Source organism: Nycticebus coucang, chromosome 22, assembly GCF_027406575.1.
Source record: "Nycticebus coucang isolate mNycCou1 chromosome 22, mNycCou1.pri, whole genome shotgun sequence".
NCBI lineage: Eukaryota > Metazoa > Chordata > Mammalia > Primates > Lorisidae > Nycticebus > Nycticebus coucang.
The window spans coordinates 59,746,426-59,762,770 of record NC_069801.1 but is presented as its reverse complement, the minus strand read 5'-3'; the positions used below and the strand labels follow the sequence as shown (position 1 = coordinate 59,762,770).

General features: G+C 38.8%; 1 protein-coding gene across 9 annotated transcripts in view; it reads left to right on the top strand.

Annotated features, from left to right (window-relative positions):
• DOCK7 (dedicator of cytokinesis 7) overlaps positions 1-16,345 on the top strand; it is a 243,075-nt gene that overhangs the window by 151,527 nt on the left and 75,203 nt on the right. For all 9 annotated transcript variants that reach the window (XM_053575169.1, XM_053575171.1, XM_053575175.1 and 6 more), the window contains 4 exons: positions 699-869; positions 3,539-3,678; positions 9,048-9,217; positions 10,707-10,861. In XM_053575169.1, coding sequence (XP_053431144.1) covers positions 699-869; positions 3,539-3,678; positions 9,048-9,217; positions 10,707-10,861 — 636 coding nt within the window. The remainder of the gene's footprint in view (positions 1-698; positions 870-3,538; positions 3,679-9,047; positions 9,218-10,706; positions 10,862-16,345) is intronic.

The following is a 16,345-nucleotide window of genomic DNA, read 5'->3' as shown; positions in this document are numbered from 1 at the left end:
TGCTTGTCAAGTGCTGCCTGGCTGGTCCACAGATTAGTTGGGGAACTGGTGGTCAATGATTCTATTTGGTAGTCTAATATTTAGAGATCTGTTCTATTGAACGTTTATTTCTTTTCATATTCTCAAGAGTTAAGACTATGCCTGGGCATTGGCACACTTAATATTTGCAACATTTATATGTGTTAGTTTTACACCCTCCCAAAACATTATGTACAGTTGCTACCAAAACTTGTTACTGATCCTCTATATTTGCTAAACATTGGGATAAATCCTCAAAATACTAAAGCTGTTAAGTAGCTTATGATATAACTAGGAAACGAGACAGATAATTACAAATACAGGTAATGACAAAGTGCGAAAAATAAAGTATGAATAGTTTACTTTTAAGGAGTAACAATTTTGGTGGCCTACCTTCTTATAAAGTAAATTTTTAAAAAGCAGAAATATTACTATTATATTGGAAATATAAGACTGTGGCTTTTGGGTTAGTCAAATTAATTTATACAGTAAACCTTAAGAGTTATAAATTTTTAATTTTAGCAGTAAGTCTGAAAAAAGCTGATTCAAACTGTTATTTAAACCACAAAAACCAATGTTGTTCATTGAGTATTAATCTTTAATTCTTTAATCTATAATTCTGGTATTAGAGAAGTGCCGTATTCAACTGATGTTCTCTTAATTTATGCAATACTTACAAGGTGTCGTCAAAGCTTTATTCATTACCAAATCCAAGTGTCCTGGTGTCCTTGAGGCTGGATTTTCTACGAATCATCTGCAGCCACGAGCATTACGTCACACTGAACTTGCCCTGTAGCTTACTCACGCCACCTGCCTCTCCATCACCTTCAGTTTCTTCGGCAACTTCTCAGGTATGCACAATGTCTGAACATTCATATTTGTACCTAATACTTATTGAGGAATAGCTCCTTAAAATGACTCTAGGAGGTAAGTTCTATTATAAATATATACCCATTTTACAGATGAAAAAACAGAAACAAACATCACTGAGTGAGAAGTGGCAGAGCCAGGCTTTGAACCCAGACTTTATTCTAGAATCCAAGTTCTTAACTATTGTGTTGTTTTGCTTTAACAGATTTATGTCCGTATGAGTGAATTCACCTAATAAATTCACTTATGTAAGTGTTTTCACAAATTGAGGTCTCTTAAAGCAGACACTAAAAACCAGTGTCAGATGCAAGATGTTCATTGGCGATCAGTACCTGTGAAAGGAAGGGAGATGAGCCCTGGGTGACCAGAAACTGCGATCGGCGGCCGTGCAGGCAGAGCCAGGCCCTGCCTCCCTCTTTTGTATCCAGAAGCCCCAAAGGAGACTAAGTGACTATTTCTGGGTTTTTCAGTGGGTAGCACTTGACTTCAACAGGCAATATAATAGTTTCTCTAAAGACAAAAAATATTACTTCAGCCATTAATACATCCTCTCATATAGATTGAGATGGAGATTATGTACTTTTTATATTGGCTTTTCCTTCCTCCAGTGACACACTCTTTCTGCTTTATTATTTCTCAGGCAATCGGGCTATTCCTTAAGCTCTTAATGTTGAAAGTCAGAATTGACATGAAGCTCTCAGTTCTGTTTTTGAAATACGTAATCCCTCTTTTGCTGATGCCCTGTGGTCCACACTCAGCTCCTCGGGAAGGCTCACTGCCAAATGTTGTGTTCTACACCCGTCAGCACTGCATTAAACCATTTCACACGCGAACAAACACGGACATTTAAAAACAATAACATTTAATTCCTGTATAGGATTTCCTAGGCTAGATTAATCTCATATGCTTGATAAAAGAAAACTAGAAAACCCCAGAGAGTACCCACAACTTTTCATTTTATCTTTGCAAAAATATCTTCTGGATCAGCCTGTTGCCGCAGGCTTTTCTGACTGGCTGGCACACCCTTCCTACAGTGGATGATGCTGGTCTTTTTCTTTCTTTCCCAATCCTCTGCCAAAGAGGTGGCCAAAAATCGTGGACACAGTTGTTTACATCTCACTCAGCCAGGAAATCCTCACAGAATTTCTTCCCTTACCTTACTGTCCACTCTCTCATCTAATTAAGTCATTTTCAGATTTTTTTTTTTTTTTTTTTTTGGCTGGGGCTGGGTTTGAACCCACCACCTCCAGTATATGGGGTTGGCACCCTACTCCTTGAGCCACAGGCACTGCCCCATTTTCTGATTCTTAGATAGAATAGAGATGTCACTCTTTTAAGGAGAGGCATTGAGGAAAAATTTTATATACTTATTAGGAAGATGATTTCTCCATAGGAATATTCTGAAATCTATTGTTGTTCTTCTAAGAAACCCCACATGGACATTCATGAATGTGGAAGATATTTTGGGGTGGGCCATTTTGCAGTATTAAACCATTTTGAACTCATTAGATGACAAAATGATAGTAATTTTTCCAGAGATAGTATGTTCTCTGAAAATGTTGCTGATGTATAGACTTTCTCTGGATAACAATAGCCTTGACTGGATATCTTTCTTATGCTCTGGGGTGAGTGCATACTATATCATTTGCATTTAGTTGCCTTTTTTTTTTCCTTCAGAGGATGGTATTGAAGCATTAAGTGGCTAAGAGAATAAGGAGAAAAGATATGGAAATATTTCAACTTAGGAAAAAGGAAATTAAAACTAATTAAAGAGATTGCAAACTAATACAGTCCTTTTGGAAAGAAGTATAGAGAATCCTCAAAGAGCTAAAAATAGACCTTCCATTTGCTCTCACAATCCCATTACCCAGAAGAAAAAAAATCATTTTACCATAAGGACATTTACCCTAGAATGTTTATTGTAACTCAATTCACAATAGCCAAGATGTGAAAACAACCCAAGGGGCCATCAACTCATGTATGGATCAACAAACTGTGGTATATGTCTGCCATGGAATACTATTCAGCCATAAAGACAGACAGAGACTTTACGTCTTTTGTATTTACCTAGATTGATTTGGAGAACATCCTTCTAGGCAAAGAATCACAAGAATGGAAAAGCAAGCATCCAATGTACTCAATACTAATTTGAAAACTAGTAGATGAACAAGTACATGCCCCACAAGAGAAAAACACAAATTCAAGTAGAGGAGGAGAGGGATGTAGGAAGGGAGTCAGGGGAGAAGGGAGGGGATTGGTAAGCTCTCACCTGACAGGGGTACACGGCACACCTCCTGGGTGAAGGGCTCAACTACAACTTGGACTTTACCTAACAAACGCAAACCATGTAACTTAATCATTTATACCCATACATTAATCTGAAGTAAAAATAAAATAATTAACAGTTTCATTAGTTATTAATTTATTTCAGCAATAAAGTAGTCAAATCAATGAAGTAATTTCATTATAGTTTTCTTTACCAACCGTGTGAGCAGTTGCTTTTTCCAGGGTTAATAACAGTAATATGAGTGAACCACCATCTGTGAACTTTGTCTTGCCATCAGATAGTGCTCACAGCTCACTTGTGATGGTCTGGGGGGCGTTCTGTTGCTCAGTGGTCACAGTTCTGTTCTAACTCACTTCCCAACAGAGTTCTGGATTTTCCACAAATGTACAAGACCAAAAGATTGCAAATATGTTCGAATTGTCTGTGCCTTTCCGCCAACAGCATTATCTGGCTGGACTTGTGTTAACAGAGTTGGCCATCATTTTAGACCCTGACGCTGAAGGGTGAGTAGACCGGTTTTTGTCTTACAGAATAGCAATTTGATTTGTAACAGTGGGACACAATTATTCTACTTAACACTCCCTAGGAATCGAAAGAATATTCTTTCACTTTTTTTACTATTCATTAAGTTCCATATCCATATTATTTCTGTATTTCATCAATTTTAGGACTTTTTTCATATTTTTATCTCTAAATTTGAAATCTATCTTAAAGTTGGTAGAATATCACAGTTTATTTGGTAGCATTCTTTTTTGTTAATATTGTGTAATAAATTCTGCATCTAAAGAGATGGACTCTTGTTGGTTTACAGTTGGTGTTTTTCAGTTAAGAAAAATAGTCTTTTACTTGATTCTTAAGGAAAATATGTCATTTGCAATTACATTACTTAGCATTTTATGTCAAAAATTGTCCTATAAGCAAGTATCTTTAGGTTTTAAAAATTTGTAAAGTTATCAGAGGATTTTTGGAAATTGATAGTAAGAAAAGAAAAATATGTTGTCTGATGATTTGAATTTATAGAAACAGCTTGCTGTGTTGTGGTCTAGCATCCTTTATGGACTATATTCATCTTAAAAGTTATTTTCAAAAATCTGTATTATTGGCTTGGCGCTTGTAGCACAGTGGTTACGGTGCCGGCCATATGCACTGAGGCTGGTGGATTTGAACTGGCTGGGGCCAGCCAAACAACAATGACAACTGCAACAAAAAAATAGTAGCCAGGTGTTGTGGTGGGTACCTATAGTCCTAAATACTTGGGAGGCTGAGGCAAGAGAATTACTTAAGCCCAAGAGCTTGAGGTTGCTGTGAGCTATTATGCCATGGTACTCTACTGAGGGCAATGTAGTGAGACTATGTCTCAAAAAAAAAAAAAAAATTTTGTATTACCATAACTCATTTGGGCAACTCATTTTTTTAAATTTCTTCTAATAGGACCTCCTAATAGGACCTAATGTAAGTTATAATGCAATTTAACCTTATGTAAGTGCTCCAGAAAAAGAAAAGAAATACCTTTAAACAGTTATTTACAAGGATCCTCTGGTGTATTTGTTGAATGAATGAAAATGAAGGCCAGTAGTAGGTCTGGGATACAGTCAACACTCAGGGTTGCTTTTTCCAGGGTTAATAACAGTTATATAAATAAACTACCATCTGTGAATATGAAAGGCCAAATCTATAAATGAAAGACGTGCTTTTTAAAATTAAAAGCAACTTTCGGGCTCAGCCCCCTCAGGGTGCTAGCCACATACACCAGAACTGGCTGGTTCAAATCCAGCCTGGACCCACCAAACAACAATGACAACTACAACCAAAAAATAGCCAGGCTTTGCGGCGGATGCCTGTGGTTCCAGCTACTTGAGAGGCTGAGGCAAGAGAATCGCTTAAGCCCAGGAATTGGAGGTTGCTATGAGCTGTGATACACTCTACCTAGGGCAACAGCTTGAAGCTCTTTCTCAAAAATAAATAAATAAAAATAAAAGCAGCTTTCTGTGGTTGAATATATTTTTAGGAAGTAGCTATTCATGTGTGTTTTGTAGAACTCTAGGGTTTTAAAGAGGTGCCTGCTGGGTTTCCACGCAGTAGAGATGTATGTATGTGCTTTAGAGTATGGGGAGGGACACGAACGGCTGAGACTCTGGGCCTCCCACTCCTCCTTGCCACCACTTTCATATTTTGCCATTTGACAAATGAGTATGATGTCATTTGGAGAAAAAAATGAGTTCATTGTTTGGGCAGAAATTAAAACACTCTGAAAAGAAATTCTCTAATAGACTAACTTCTTAAAATAAGTGCTTTAGCTCAGTCATTTGAAAAATAGCTTCGAATAGTACTATATAAGTTTATAACCTTAGGTTTTATTCCTAAGGTTAATTATTTCTCATTCTTTTCCTACTCTTTGTTGAGCTTCTTCTTTTTTTTTTTTTCCTTTTTTAGTTGTTAAGCAGTTTAAATTTTATTGACCTCCTGGTTTTTAAAAAAAAAGTTAAAGTTTAAGGTCACACCTCTAAGCCTAAGGTACTATATACAGATCGTGCAGAATATCAAGTATGAAGAGATACAAATTAGTCCATGCCCAAAGAGATCTACTGGGATACAGAATCGTCTTCATAAATACATCCAAAATTCTTGTGAAGACAAATGAGGACTGTCCAAGTTTTCTGCGACACTTTTCAAAGTGACTCAAGGCACAAAACGTACACCACTGTGAATACACACATTCCAGACTTTGCGCCTGACACAGCCCATTCAAGATTTGGCTTCCCGACTCTTATAAAATTAAATGTACTGAATGAGATTCTGCTTTTAGGTGAAAAACCACAGGACCTGTAGACATCATGTAGATAATTACTCTGTAATATGGAGAATACAAATACAAGCATTTTATTTTAAAAAGCAAACACAAAAGACTGGTGTGAATCGGGCGGCGCCTGTGGCTCAGTTGGTAAGGCGCCGGCCCCATATACCGAGGGTGGTGGGTTCAAACTCGGCCCCGGCTGAACTGCAACCAAAAAATAGCTGGGCGTTGTGGCGGGCGCCTATGGTCCCAGCTACTTGGGAGGCTAAGGCAAGAGAATCGCTTAAGCCCAGGAGTTGGAGGCTGCTGTGAGCTGTGTGAGGCCACGGCACTCTACTGAGGGCCATAAAGTGAGACTCTGTCTCTACAAAAAAAAAAAAAAAAAAAAAAGACTGGTGTGAATCCAAAAGTGTTTAAATGCTTCCATTTTGGATAATTCAATTAGGAACCTATACAAGTTTGTTCCCAGAAGCTAACGCATCACTAGTCTCTACTAAGGAATTCTAAAAATTAACATAGTTTTTGGTAATTCAAGTTTCACTATTTATTTAAAAACCTAGAGAGACCAATAATACCTAGTAGCTTCAAAAGATACGCTAAAAACTTCGATGTAATCAACTTTACCAATGTTTGTGCAGGTTTTGCTGAACTTCTTTCACAGTACTACCTCCAAAGTATGCCTCAAGTTCAGCCACTTTTCCCATCCCCACTACTGCTGCCCTGATTATGCTCCCTTTTCTGCCTCCCCGAAGCCTCTTCCTACACAGCAACTTGTAAGGTCTTCTAAAAATGGGAATCAGATCATGTCACTACCTTGTTTAACACTCTTCTCTGTGTGTATGTGTGTTTTAGATAGCACTTAATAGTAAAATTCAAACCATTATGTCTTCATAGCCTTATAGATTAGGCTCTCCAGTACCTAATATATGTCTGATCCAAAGTGGACATTTGGGAGCTATATGTTAATTGAATGAATGAAAGATTGTGAGAAACTCACATCTCATTCCTAAATTTCACTTCTAGAGGTCTATAGATATGCAGCGTTTGTTTATCTTACATCCTTGAGAGAAATGTTGGTCTTTATATTGCATCTGTTTGCTAAGTAATCAAGAATGATTCCTTGAGTGGCAGAATATGTCCTTCCTGCAATCGGCCCATATGGTTGACTATTGTCGAGTATGGCAGGGTCCTGCCAGTGCCTGGGTGGAGTGTAGGTAAGGTGAAGTCTGTGTGTAGCAGCTGCTGAGGTAAGGAACGCCTCTCAGATTTAAAATCTTAGTACTGATACAAGAAGTCAAAGGAGAGAACGTTAAAAGCAAATGATCAGAACCTGAGCCTTGGGAATAATGCTGAGGGCGTCTGAGGAAGAAAGGGGCTACCGGAGAGATTCACTGGGCAGCGGCACGGAGGAGGACGGAGCCGCCTGGCGCTAGGGTGAGGCCCACGTGTGTCCATCAGATGAGGGTCTCAGCACATTTAAAACTCTGCGTTCTTTGTTTTGTTTTCCCAGTCCCTGCAAGGGAAACTATATTGGGACCTCAGGGCCATGGGACTGGAGCAGGAAGCTGCCCAGCAGAGGAGGGAGGAGCCAGCCACGGGGCCGTATCTGACTTTCTCGGGGCGCCAGCTGTGCATGTGGCCACACTTCTGTGGCTGTTGACAGCAGGGAGATGCAGGCAGGTCCTCTGCTCCCAGCTGGGCCAGCGGCTGGAAGAGGCTCAGTGACAGCACCTTGCTGGCAGGGCACCAAGCGCATTGGGCTCTGTCACCTGACAGCGGGGCTCTTTGAGCTCTTTGCCTTCACGTGTCTTAAAGCATCTATGAAAGTATATTTTCTGAATAAAAATGTAGAAGGGAGAAAAAAGAAAGTCTAGATTTCATATACAGCTATGTCAAATGCTGGATAAGAGCCAGGGCTATAGACTAAGACCACCTGTTTTTTAATCAGCTTTTTTTTTTTTAAGAGATTAGAGTCTAACTCTATTGCCCTCTGTAGAGTACTGTGGCATCACAGCTCACAGCAACCTCTAGCTCTTGGGCTTAGGTAATTCTCTTGCCTCAGCCTCCCAAGCAGCTGGGACTACAGGTGCCCTACATAACTCCTGGCTATTTTTTTTTTGTTGTTGTTGTTGTTGCAGTTTGGCCGGGGCCAGATTTGAACCCGCCACCCTTGGTATATGGGGTCAGCACCCTACCTACTGAGCTACAGGTGCCACCTTACTCACACAGCCTTTAAAGTGAAGATATATTTTCAACCTAGGAAAGGCATATTTGAAGAAAAAGCTTAATGAGGGGAGACAGTGAAGCTAGTAAAGAAAGATAGGGTTCATTGAACCTATGGAGAAATTACTTTCAAGGACCAAATACAACTTTTTTCTGAGACAGAGAGGAAAGAAGGCTTGGTAGGTATAAACAAAGATGGAGATGAGTTAGGAGACAGCCAGAGCAAGTTCAGAACGGCCTTTCCTTCCTGAGAGAAGCTGCGGGTTACCTCTTCCTGGACATGGGAAGGTTAGAGGCTTCAGTAGAGAGAATGAGACAGGAAAAGGCTGGTGGGTGCAGTGCCCACAGCCCGTTGAAGGTGGAGTGGATGAATTTTTAATTAGAATGGTTTGCATAGTCAAACTGCCTTCAATCTAAGTAAGGAGAGAGACAAAAAACATCAGGGTGAGAGGGAGCCTTGCTCACATATTAGCAAGGTTGAAATTAGGGGTGGGGATGGGGAGTCTAGGAAAGTCACAAGGTCCAAATGAGGTTTAATAAGCAAGATAGTTTAGTTTGAATAGAGATGTCAAAGGCAACCCCAGCCTGTGACTACATAATCCATTGGATAAAGGAATTTCTTTTAAACAAAGGAAATAATTTATTTTTGGTAAATGCAAAAGATCTGATTTGAGAAGATAAAATTTATAGCTACTTAAAATTTACCTTTTTAAAATGAGAAATGTTTTATAGGAATACATTCAAGCATATGGCAAAGTTAAGAAATTAAACGAAATTTAGTCAGTACCATGGCTGACTGTTTGTTTTAAAGATATTAACTAGCCTCTGTGACCTTTTCTTCTTCTTTTTAAATAGACTGTTTGGCTTGCATAGGAAAGTCATCAATATGGTACACAATTTACTGTCCAGTCACGACTCAGACCCGCGGTACTCTGACCCCCAGATAAAGGCCCGGGTGGCCACGCTGTATCTGCCTCTGATTGGTGTCATCATGGAGACGGTACCGCAGCTGCACGACTTCACAGGTACTGAGCGTTCAGGACGGACTTCAGGGGGGAGCTCAGAGTTCAGCAGTGTTAGAAACCACCTCAAGGATAAAGGTCTCGTTTAGGAAAACAAGCAAATGTACACTGATAAAAATAAACTGTAAATATTGAACCATATTTCTGAAAAGCGTTTGACTATGTGAGAGAATTTAACACAAGTTTCCTGTAAGAAGTTCTAGCATGAATTTAAAGATAACAATTTCATGGCGATTCTTATCTACCTTTTGGGAAACAGGTTAGTTGGTGTAAATATGTGCTGTGCATCTGAAAAGAAAATGCAAGAAAACTTGACAGATGTCTACCACCCTCAGTTTCAGCTTCATTCGTGGGTACAATTGAAAGTAATATTCCCCTAAATATTAACATCAAGAATTATTTATTGCCAAAACTGGGTTAACAAGTTGAAGTTAATGTTGTTTCTTTCAAAACTAGAACTTACAATGTTTTATTGATTTTACTTTCCATATATAGAATTTACTTAAATCAAAATTTACTTAAATTAAGAATTTCATTAAAGGTTTAATTTAATTCAAGTTTCAACATTATTTCTTTAGGGCAAGAATTTAAGTTAGCAATTATCAAAGTACTTCCAGTTCAATAAAACATTTCCTGAGTGCCTAAAATGCATTAAGAACTTTGACAGATGGCCTTAAAGAAAGATGGAGACTTTACCTCTTTCATGTTTACATGGATGGAGCTGGAACATATTCTTCTTAGTAAAGTATCTCAATAATGGAAGAAAAAGTATCCAATGTACTCAGCCCTACTATGAAACTAATTTCTGGCTTTCATATGAAAACTATAACCCAGTTATAACCTAAGAATATGGGGAAGGGGGAGAGGGACGGAAGGGGGAAGATTGGGCGGAGGGAGGGTGATTGGTGGGATCACACCTACGGTGCATCTTACACGGGTACGTGTGAAACTTAGTAAATGTAGAATATAAATGTCTTACACACACATACACACAAAAGAACTTCGACACATGCTGATGCTACAAAGATGAAACTACTAACTTTTCGCCTTTAGGGACTGTTCATTGAATATAGTGTGTGTGTGTATATATAATAATACATATAATAAAAGATACAAGTGCTTAAATATTTCTGCCTTCAAGTAAGGAAATCCATTACATACCCCGTATTTTTATCACTAAAATGGAAATATATTCCTGGTATTTTGATCACTAAAATGGATTTCCTTACTTGAAGACAGAAATATTTACGTTATTGTATCTTTTATTAATCAGTTAAAGTTTTCTAAAACTATGGATTATTACCATAAGAATGAATTATTATTTAAAGTATTTAAAATATCTAAAAGAAGTTAATCTAATGATAAATATTATATGTTACACATTTTTCTGTTAAAGAATAACAGAGACTAGGAAAAGGAACCACACGTTCAGTAACTATTAGTTGGAGCTAAACAGTTTTGTTATTTATTTTGCGGGGTTGTATTTCTCCAGAAACTCACAATCAACGTGGGAGGCCAATTTGTGTAGCCACGGATGATTATGAAAGTGACAGTGGAAACATGATAAGCCAAACCGTTGCCATGGCAATTGCAGGAACATCAGTCCCTCAACTAACAAGGCCTGGCAGTTTCCTCCTCACATCAACGGTAAAAACAATCCTCCTACAGAAATTTATTCTGGAAAGCCAAATATTTACAAGAATGTGCCCTTAAATAACTGATATTATTGTGTTAGCTGATGCAAAAGTACTTTGAGTTTTACTTTATGAAAACATTAAAGTTCTCAAAATATTACCTATCATGTACCAAACTGCTTCAAAAACTATTTGAAGGTTTGTGGGATAAAACTGTTTTCTGTCATTTGGAATTATGAAAATCGCCTCACTGCATAGAGCTCATATTCTTTATTTTTAAATTCATTTTAATTTTTGTCAGCCCTAAAAAATAGTCTGGGTCACTTAGCAATTGAGAAATATTTTTCTCTGTGAAGGCATCTTTTCATGTTTTCACAAAGTTAATGTTAAATCTTTTCGTGTTGTCAAAAGTTAACGTACTTCTCCTGTCCTGAAGAAGGACGGACTTGGATACAGGGAGGGACCACTCTGCCGATAGAGCAAGATCAAGTTCTAAAAGTTTTAAGTGACTTTGTTTCAGAAAAATGCAGTAATTATTTATGGAAAATGCACTATTTTATAACATAATAGGTATTAAAAATAACAGACTACTGTAAAATTTTTTAAAAAGATGTTATTTACCTATAAAAATTTGCCTGTATCAAATGTATAGTTTCATGACTTTTAGTGTTTACAGAGTTGTGGAGCCATCACTTCAAGGTAATTTTAGAACATTTCTGTCACCCTGAAAAAAAATCTTTGTGACAGTGGGCTAATCTGCTTTCTATCTGGACAGGTGTCCATATTCTGGACACCTCATCTTACATGGAATGTTGCACTGTGGGGTCTTATGTCTGGCTTCTTCACGACGCCTGGTGTTTTTGAGGTTCACATCTACCAATACTTCTTTCCTTTTTTATTGCCAAATAATAACAGTACTCCCCCGTGTCGAGGTATCAGAATTTGTTTATCCATTTGTCCCTTGATGAGCAGTTGGGTGGTTCCCACGTCTTGCTGTCAGGAGTGATGCTGCTGTGAACTCGGTGTGTGAGTCTGTGAGTGCACGAATGTCTTCTTCTCTTAGGATTTGCTGGATCGTATTGGGTCTCTGCCTTTAGCATTTTGAGAAATCTCTAAACTCTTCTCTTCAACATGGCTGCGCCATTTCTCATTCGACCAGCAATGAATAAGTTTCTCTTCTCTAAATCCTTACCAACACTTGTGCCTAAATGTGGCTAATCAAAAATCTGTCTTTTTTGTATATATGAAGTGGTATCTCACTATGATTTTGATTAGTATTTTCCTAAGGATCTGAGGATGTTGAACATCTTTTCATGTGCTTATTCGCACATTTTTTTGTATATCTTCTTTGGAAAAAATTCTATTAAAATCTTTTGCCATGTTAAAATGGTGTTTTTTATTGAATTGAAAAAGTTTTGTATAGGCCAGGTGCATTGGCTGTCTGGGAGGCCAAGGCGGGTGGATTGCTTGAACTCAGGTGTTCAAGACCAGCCTGAGCAAGAGTGAGACCTATCTCTACTACAAATAGAAAAACTAGCTGGGTGTTATGGGGGGTGCCTATAGTCCCAGCTGCTTGAGATGGTGCAGCAAGAGGATCACTTGAGCCCAAGAGTTGGAGGTTGCTGTGAGCTGTGAGGACGCTCCAGCGCTCTACCCAGGGCAGCAGAATAAGACTCTGTTTCAAAAAAAAGAAGACAAAGTTTTTTATATATTCTGGATATAAATCCCTTATCAGATATGGATTTACAGGTGTTTTCTCCCTTTCTGTGGATTATCTTTTATTTATATTTTTGGAGGCAATCTTGCTCTATTGCCCTGGGTGGAGTGTAGTGGTGTCACTGTAGCCCACTGTAACCTCAACCTCCTGGGCTTAAGAGAACCTCCTGCCTCAGCCTCCTGAGTAGCTGGGTCTAAGGCACTTGCTGTGACACCCAGCTAGTTTTTCTATTTTTAGTAGAGCTGGGGTCTCACTCTTGCTCAGACTGGTCTTGAACTCCTGAGTTCAACCCCAGAGTGCTGGGGGCCGTTCAGTGGGAGCCACTGCACACCAGACTTTTCTACTTTTTCGATGATGTCATCTGCAGTAGAGAAGTTTTAATTTTGATAAATTTTAGTTCAATTTTTTTATTACTTGTACTTTTGGTGATGTACATACATCTACAAGAATATATAATAAAGTACATGTACAATGTATAATAATAAGAGAAACAGCAGTATACTCACTGCCCAGTTTAGGTCCAACATTGCAAATTCCCTTGAAGTTACCAATCTGCCCTCAATTCCTCCTCTCCCTCTCCTCAATTTTATTGACCTTTTAATGTTTTAAAACTTCTCTTTTGTCAGATACACTACGTGTGAAAAAGTACAGGAAACATAAATGAAAAAGTTTTCGAAACTTTTGAAAATAAACACCTTTGTAATTACCACTCAGGACAAAAAACAGAACATGGGCTGCCCTCCAGAAATCCAGACCATGCTTTCCCAGCCACAGCTGACTCCTCAGTGTCTTCACTAATGAAGCAGTGGCTTAATTTTGTAGATAGTGTTACCATCAAAGTTTGTGTCACTAAATACTAGTTTAGTTTTACATTATGTTTTTAGTATTGATTCATTCTGTGAACTATAGCTTCAATTCACTGATTTTCATTTGTGTGTGATACACCATTATCGGACTGCAGATCAGTTTATCCCTTCTGTTGATAGATGTGTGAGTAGTTTCTCATCTTTATTAATAACAGCCATCCCGTGGGGTCTCCTGCATATGTGTGTTATGTGCAGGTATGCACTTTTTTTTTTTTTTTGCAGTTTTTGGCCGGGGCTGGGTTTGAACCCACCACCTCCGGCATATGGGGCCAGCGCCCTACTCCTTTGAGCCACAGGCGCCGCCCAAGGTATGCATTTTTATGTAGGATATTTTGTTTAGGATATTTTCAAGAAGTAGAATTTGTTGGGTCACAGTGTGTGCATCCACATAATGGCCAGCTGCTTTCCAAAGAGTTTGTTTTAATTTTCACTTAATTCTCCCACAATATGAGAGTTCCCCTTCCTTCGCATGTTCAGCAATACTTAGAATTGTGAGATATTTAAATATTTGCCAGTCTGGTCACTTAAAGTTTTATCTCATTTTAGCTTTCATTTCCCTGATGGTTTATGAGGGTGTGCAGTTTTTCATATGTATGTTGATCATTTGGATTTTCTCTTTTGAAGTGTATATAGAGATTTTTGCCCATTTTACATCTGGCTGGCTGCCTTTGCTTCATGATCTTTAGGACTTTATATGTTCTAGATCAAGTCCATTGTCAGTTGTAAGTGGTTCGGTTATTCTCTGTGGCTTGCTGTTTTACACATTTAATGATGAACTTGGTAATTAGAATGCCTCATTTTTTTTTTTTTTTGGTTTTTGGCCCGGGCTAGGTTTGAATCTGCCATCTCCGACATATGGGACCGGCACCCTACTCCTTGAGCCACAGGCGCCGCCCTAGAATGCCTCATTTTTAAAATACTTAAATTCCTCAATCTTTTTTTCTACACTTAGTGTTTTCTATATCATGCTTAAGAAATTTTTTCCTATTTCAATATTTTGAAGGCATTCTGCTATGTCATATTTTAAATGCTTTCTTGTTCTTTTTACATTTGATCTTAAAATCTACCTGGAATTGACTTTTTTTATGTATGGTGTAATTTAGGAGTCCAAGTTAATAAATTCATTTTTTTATTTTGTATATTATAGCAATTTGTCTTAGCATCATTTTTTTTTTTTTGAGACAGAGCCTCACGCTGTCCCATTGGGTAAAATGCTGTGGCATCACAGCTCACAGCAACCTCCAACTCCTGGGCTTAAGCGATTCTCTCTTGACTCAGCCTCCCAAGTAGCTGAGACCACAGGCGCCCGCCACAATGCCCGCCTATTTTTGGTTGCAGTTGTCACTGCTGTTTGGCAGGCCTGGGCTGGATTCAAACCCACCAGCTCTGGTGTACGTGGCTGGCGCCTTAGCCACTTGAGCCACAGGCGCCAAGCCTCAGCATCATTTTTTAAAAGAGTATTTTCCTACTGCTAAAAAGTATTGCATTTATATGATCTATTACATAGAGAAAGTCCTTATACATTTTTAAACATTTTCTTGGCTAATTCTTGGCCCTTTGTATTCTACACAAATTTATAAATCAGCTTGCAAAGTTTCACTGAAAGAAATTTAGGCAAACAAAAACCAAAGAACCCACTGGGATTTGGTTGAGATTGTATTGAATTATAGATGATTTTGGGGGAAAATTGATATTCGTATGCTATTGAATCTCTTAATTTTTGACACAATGGATTTCCCATTGTTTAGGCTGCTTTCAATGTCTGTGAATACATAATCTTTTACAATTTCCATCAAAGAGCCCTGCTGTATCTTTTGTGGATTTATTATTGGTCCTTGATTTTTATTAATGACATATTTTTACAAAATATGTTTCCTAACTATTGATTGTTTTTATTTGGAAATAGAATTTATTTTTGTACAATGATTTTTATTTCCAGAAGTATTTTTTTTTTTTTTTTTTAAGACAGAGCCTCAAGCTGTCAGCCTGGGTAGAGTGCTGTGGCATCACAGCTCACAGCAACCTCCAACTCTGGGCTCAAGCGAGTCTCCTGCCTCTGCCTCCCAAGTAGCTGGGACTGCAGGTGCCCAGCACAACGCCCAGCTATTTTTTGGTTGCAGCCGTCATTGTTTGGCAGGCCCAGGCTGGATTCGAACCTGCCAGCTCAGGTGTATGTGGCTGGCACCATAGCCGCTTGAGCCACAGATGCCAAGCCTCCAGAAGTATTGTTTAACTAGCTGAGCACAATGCATCACACCTGTAATCCCAGCATATTGGTAGGCTAAGGTGGGAGGATCACTTGTGGGCAGCCCAGGAGTTCAAGACCAGCCTTTGCAACATCTCTACAAAAAAAAATTTTAAACTGGGTGGCGCCTGTGGCTCAAGGAGTAGAGTGCCAGCTGTATATACCGGAGGTGGCAAGTTCAAACCTGGCCTCAGCCAAAAACTGCAAAAAAAAAAAAAATTTTTTTTTCTTTAAACTTAGCTTTATGGTGGCATGTACCCATATTCCCAGCTACTTGGGAAGCTAAAGAGGATTGCTTCAACACAAGAGTTCAAGGTTGCAGTGAGCTATGATGGTACCCCTGTACTCACTCTAGCCTGAATGACAAAGTGAGACTCTGTCTCTTTAAAAAAAAAAAAGAGAGAGAGAGAGGCTTAGGTGGTGGTTCATGAGTTCAAATCCTAACACTCTGGGAGGCTGAGGCCAGCCTGAGACTCTCTACTAAAACTAGAAAAAGTAGGCAGGTGCAGTAGCAGGTGTGTTATCCCAGCTACTCAGGCGGCTGAGGCAGGAAGATTGCTCGAACCCAGGACTCTGAGGTTGCTGTGAGCTAGGCTGGTGGCACAACCCTCTAGCCTGGGCAGCAGATTGTCTCTGTCTCAAAAAATTAATAACACATCTTTATATTCT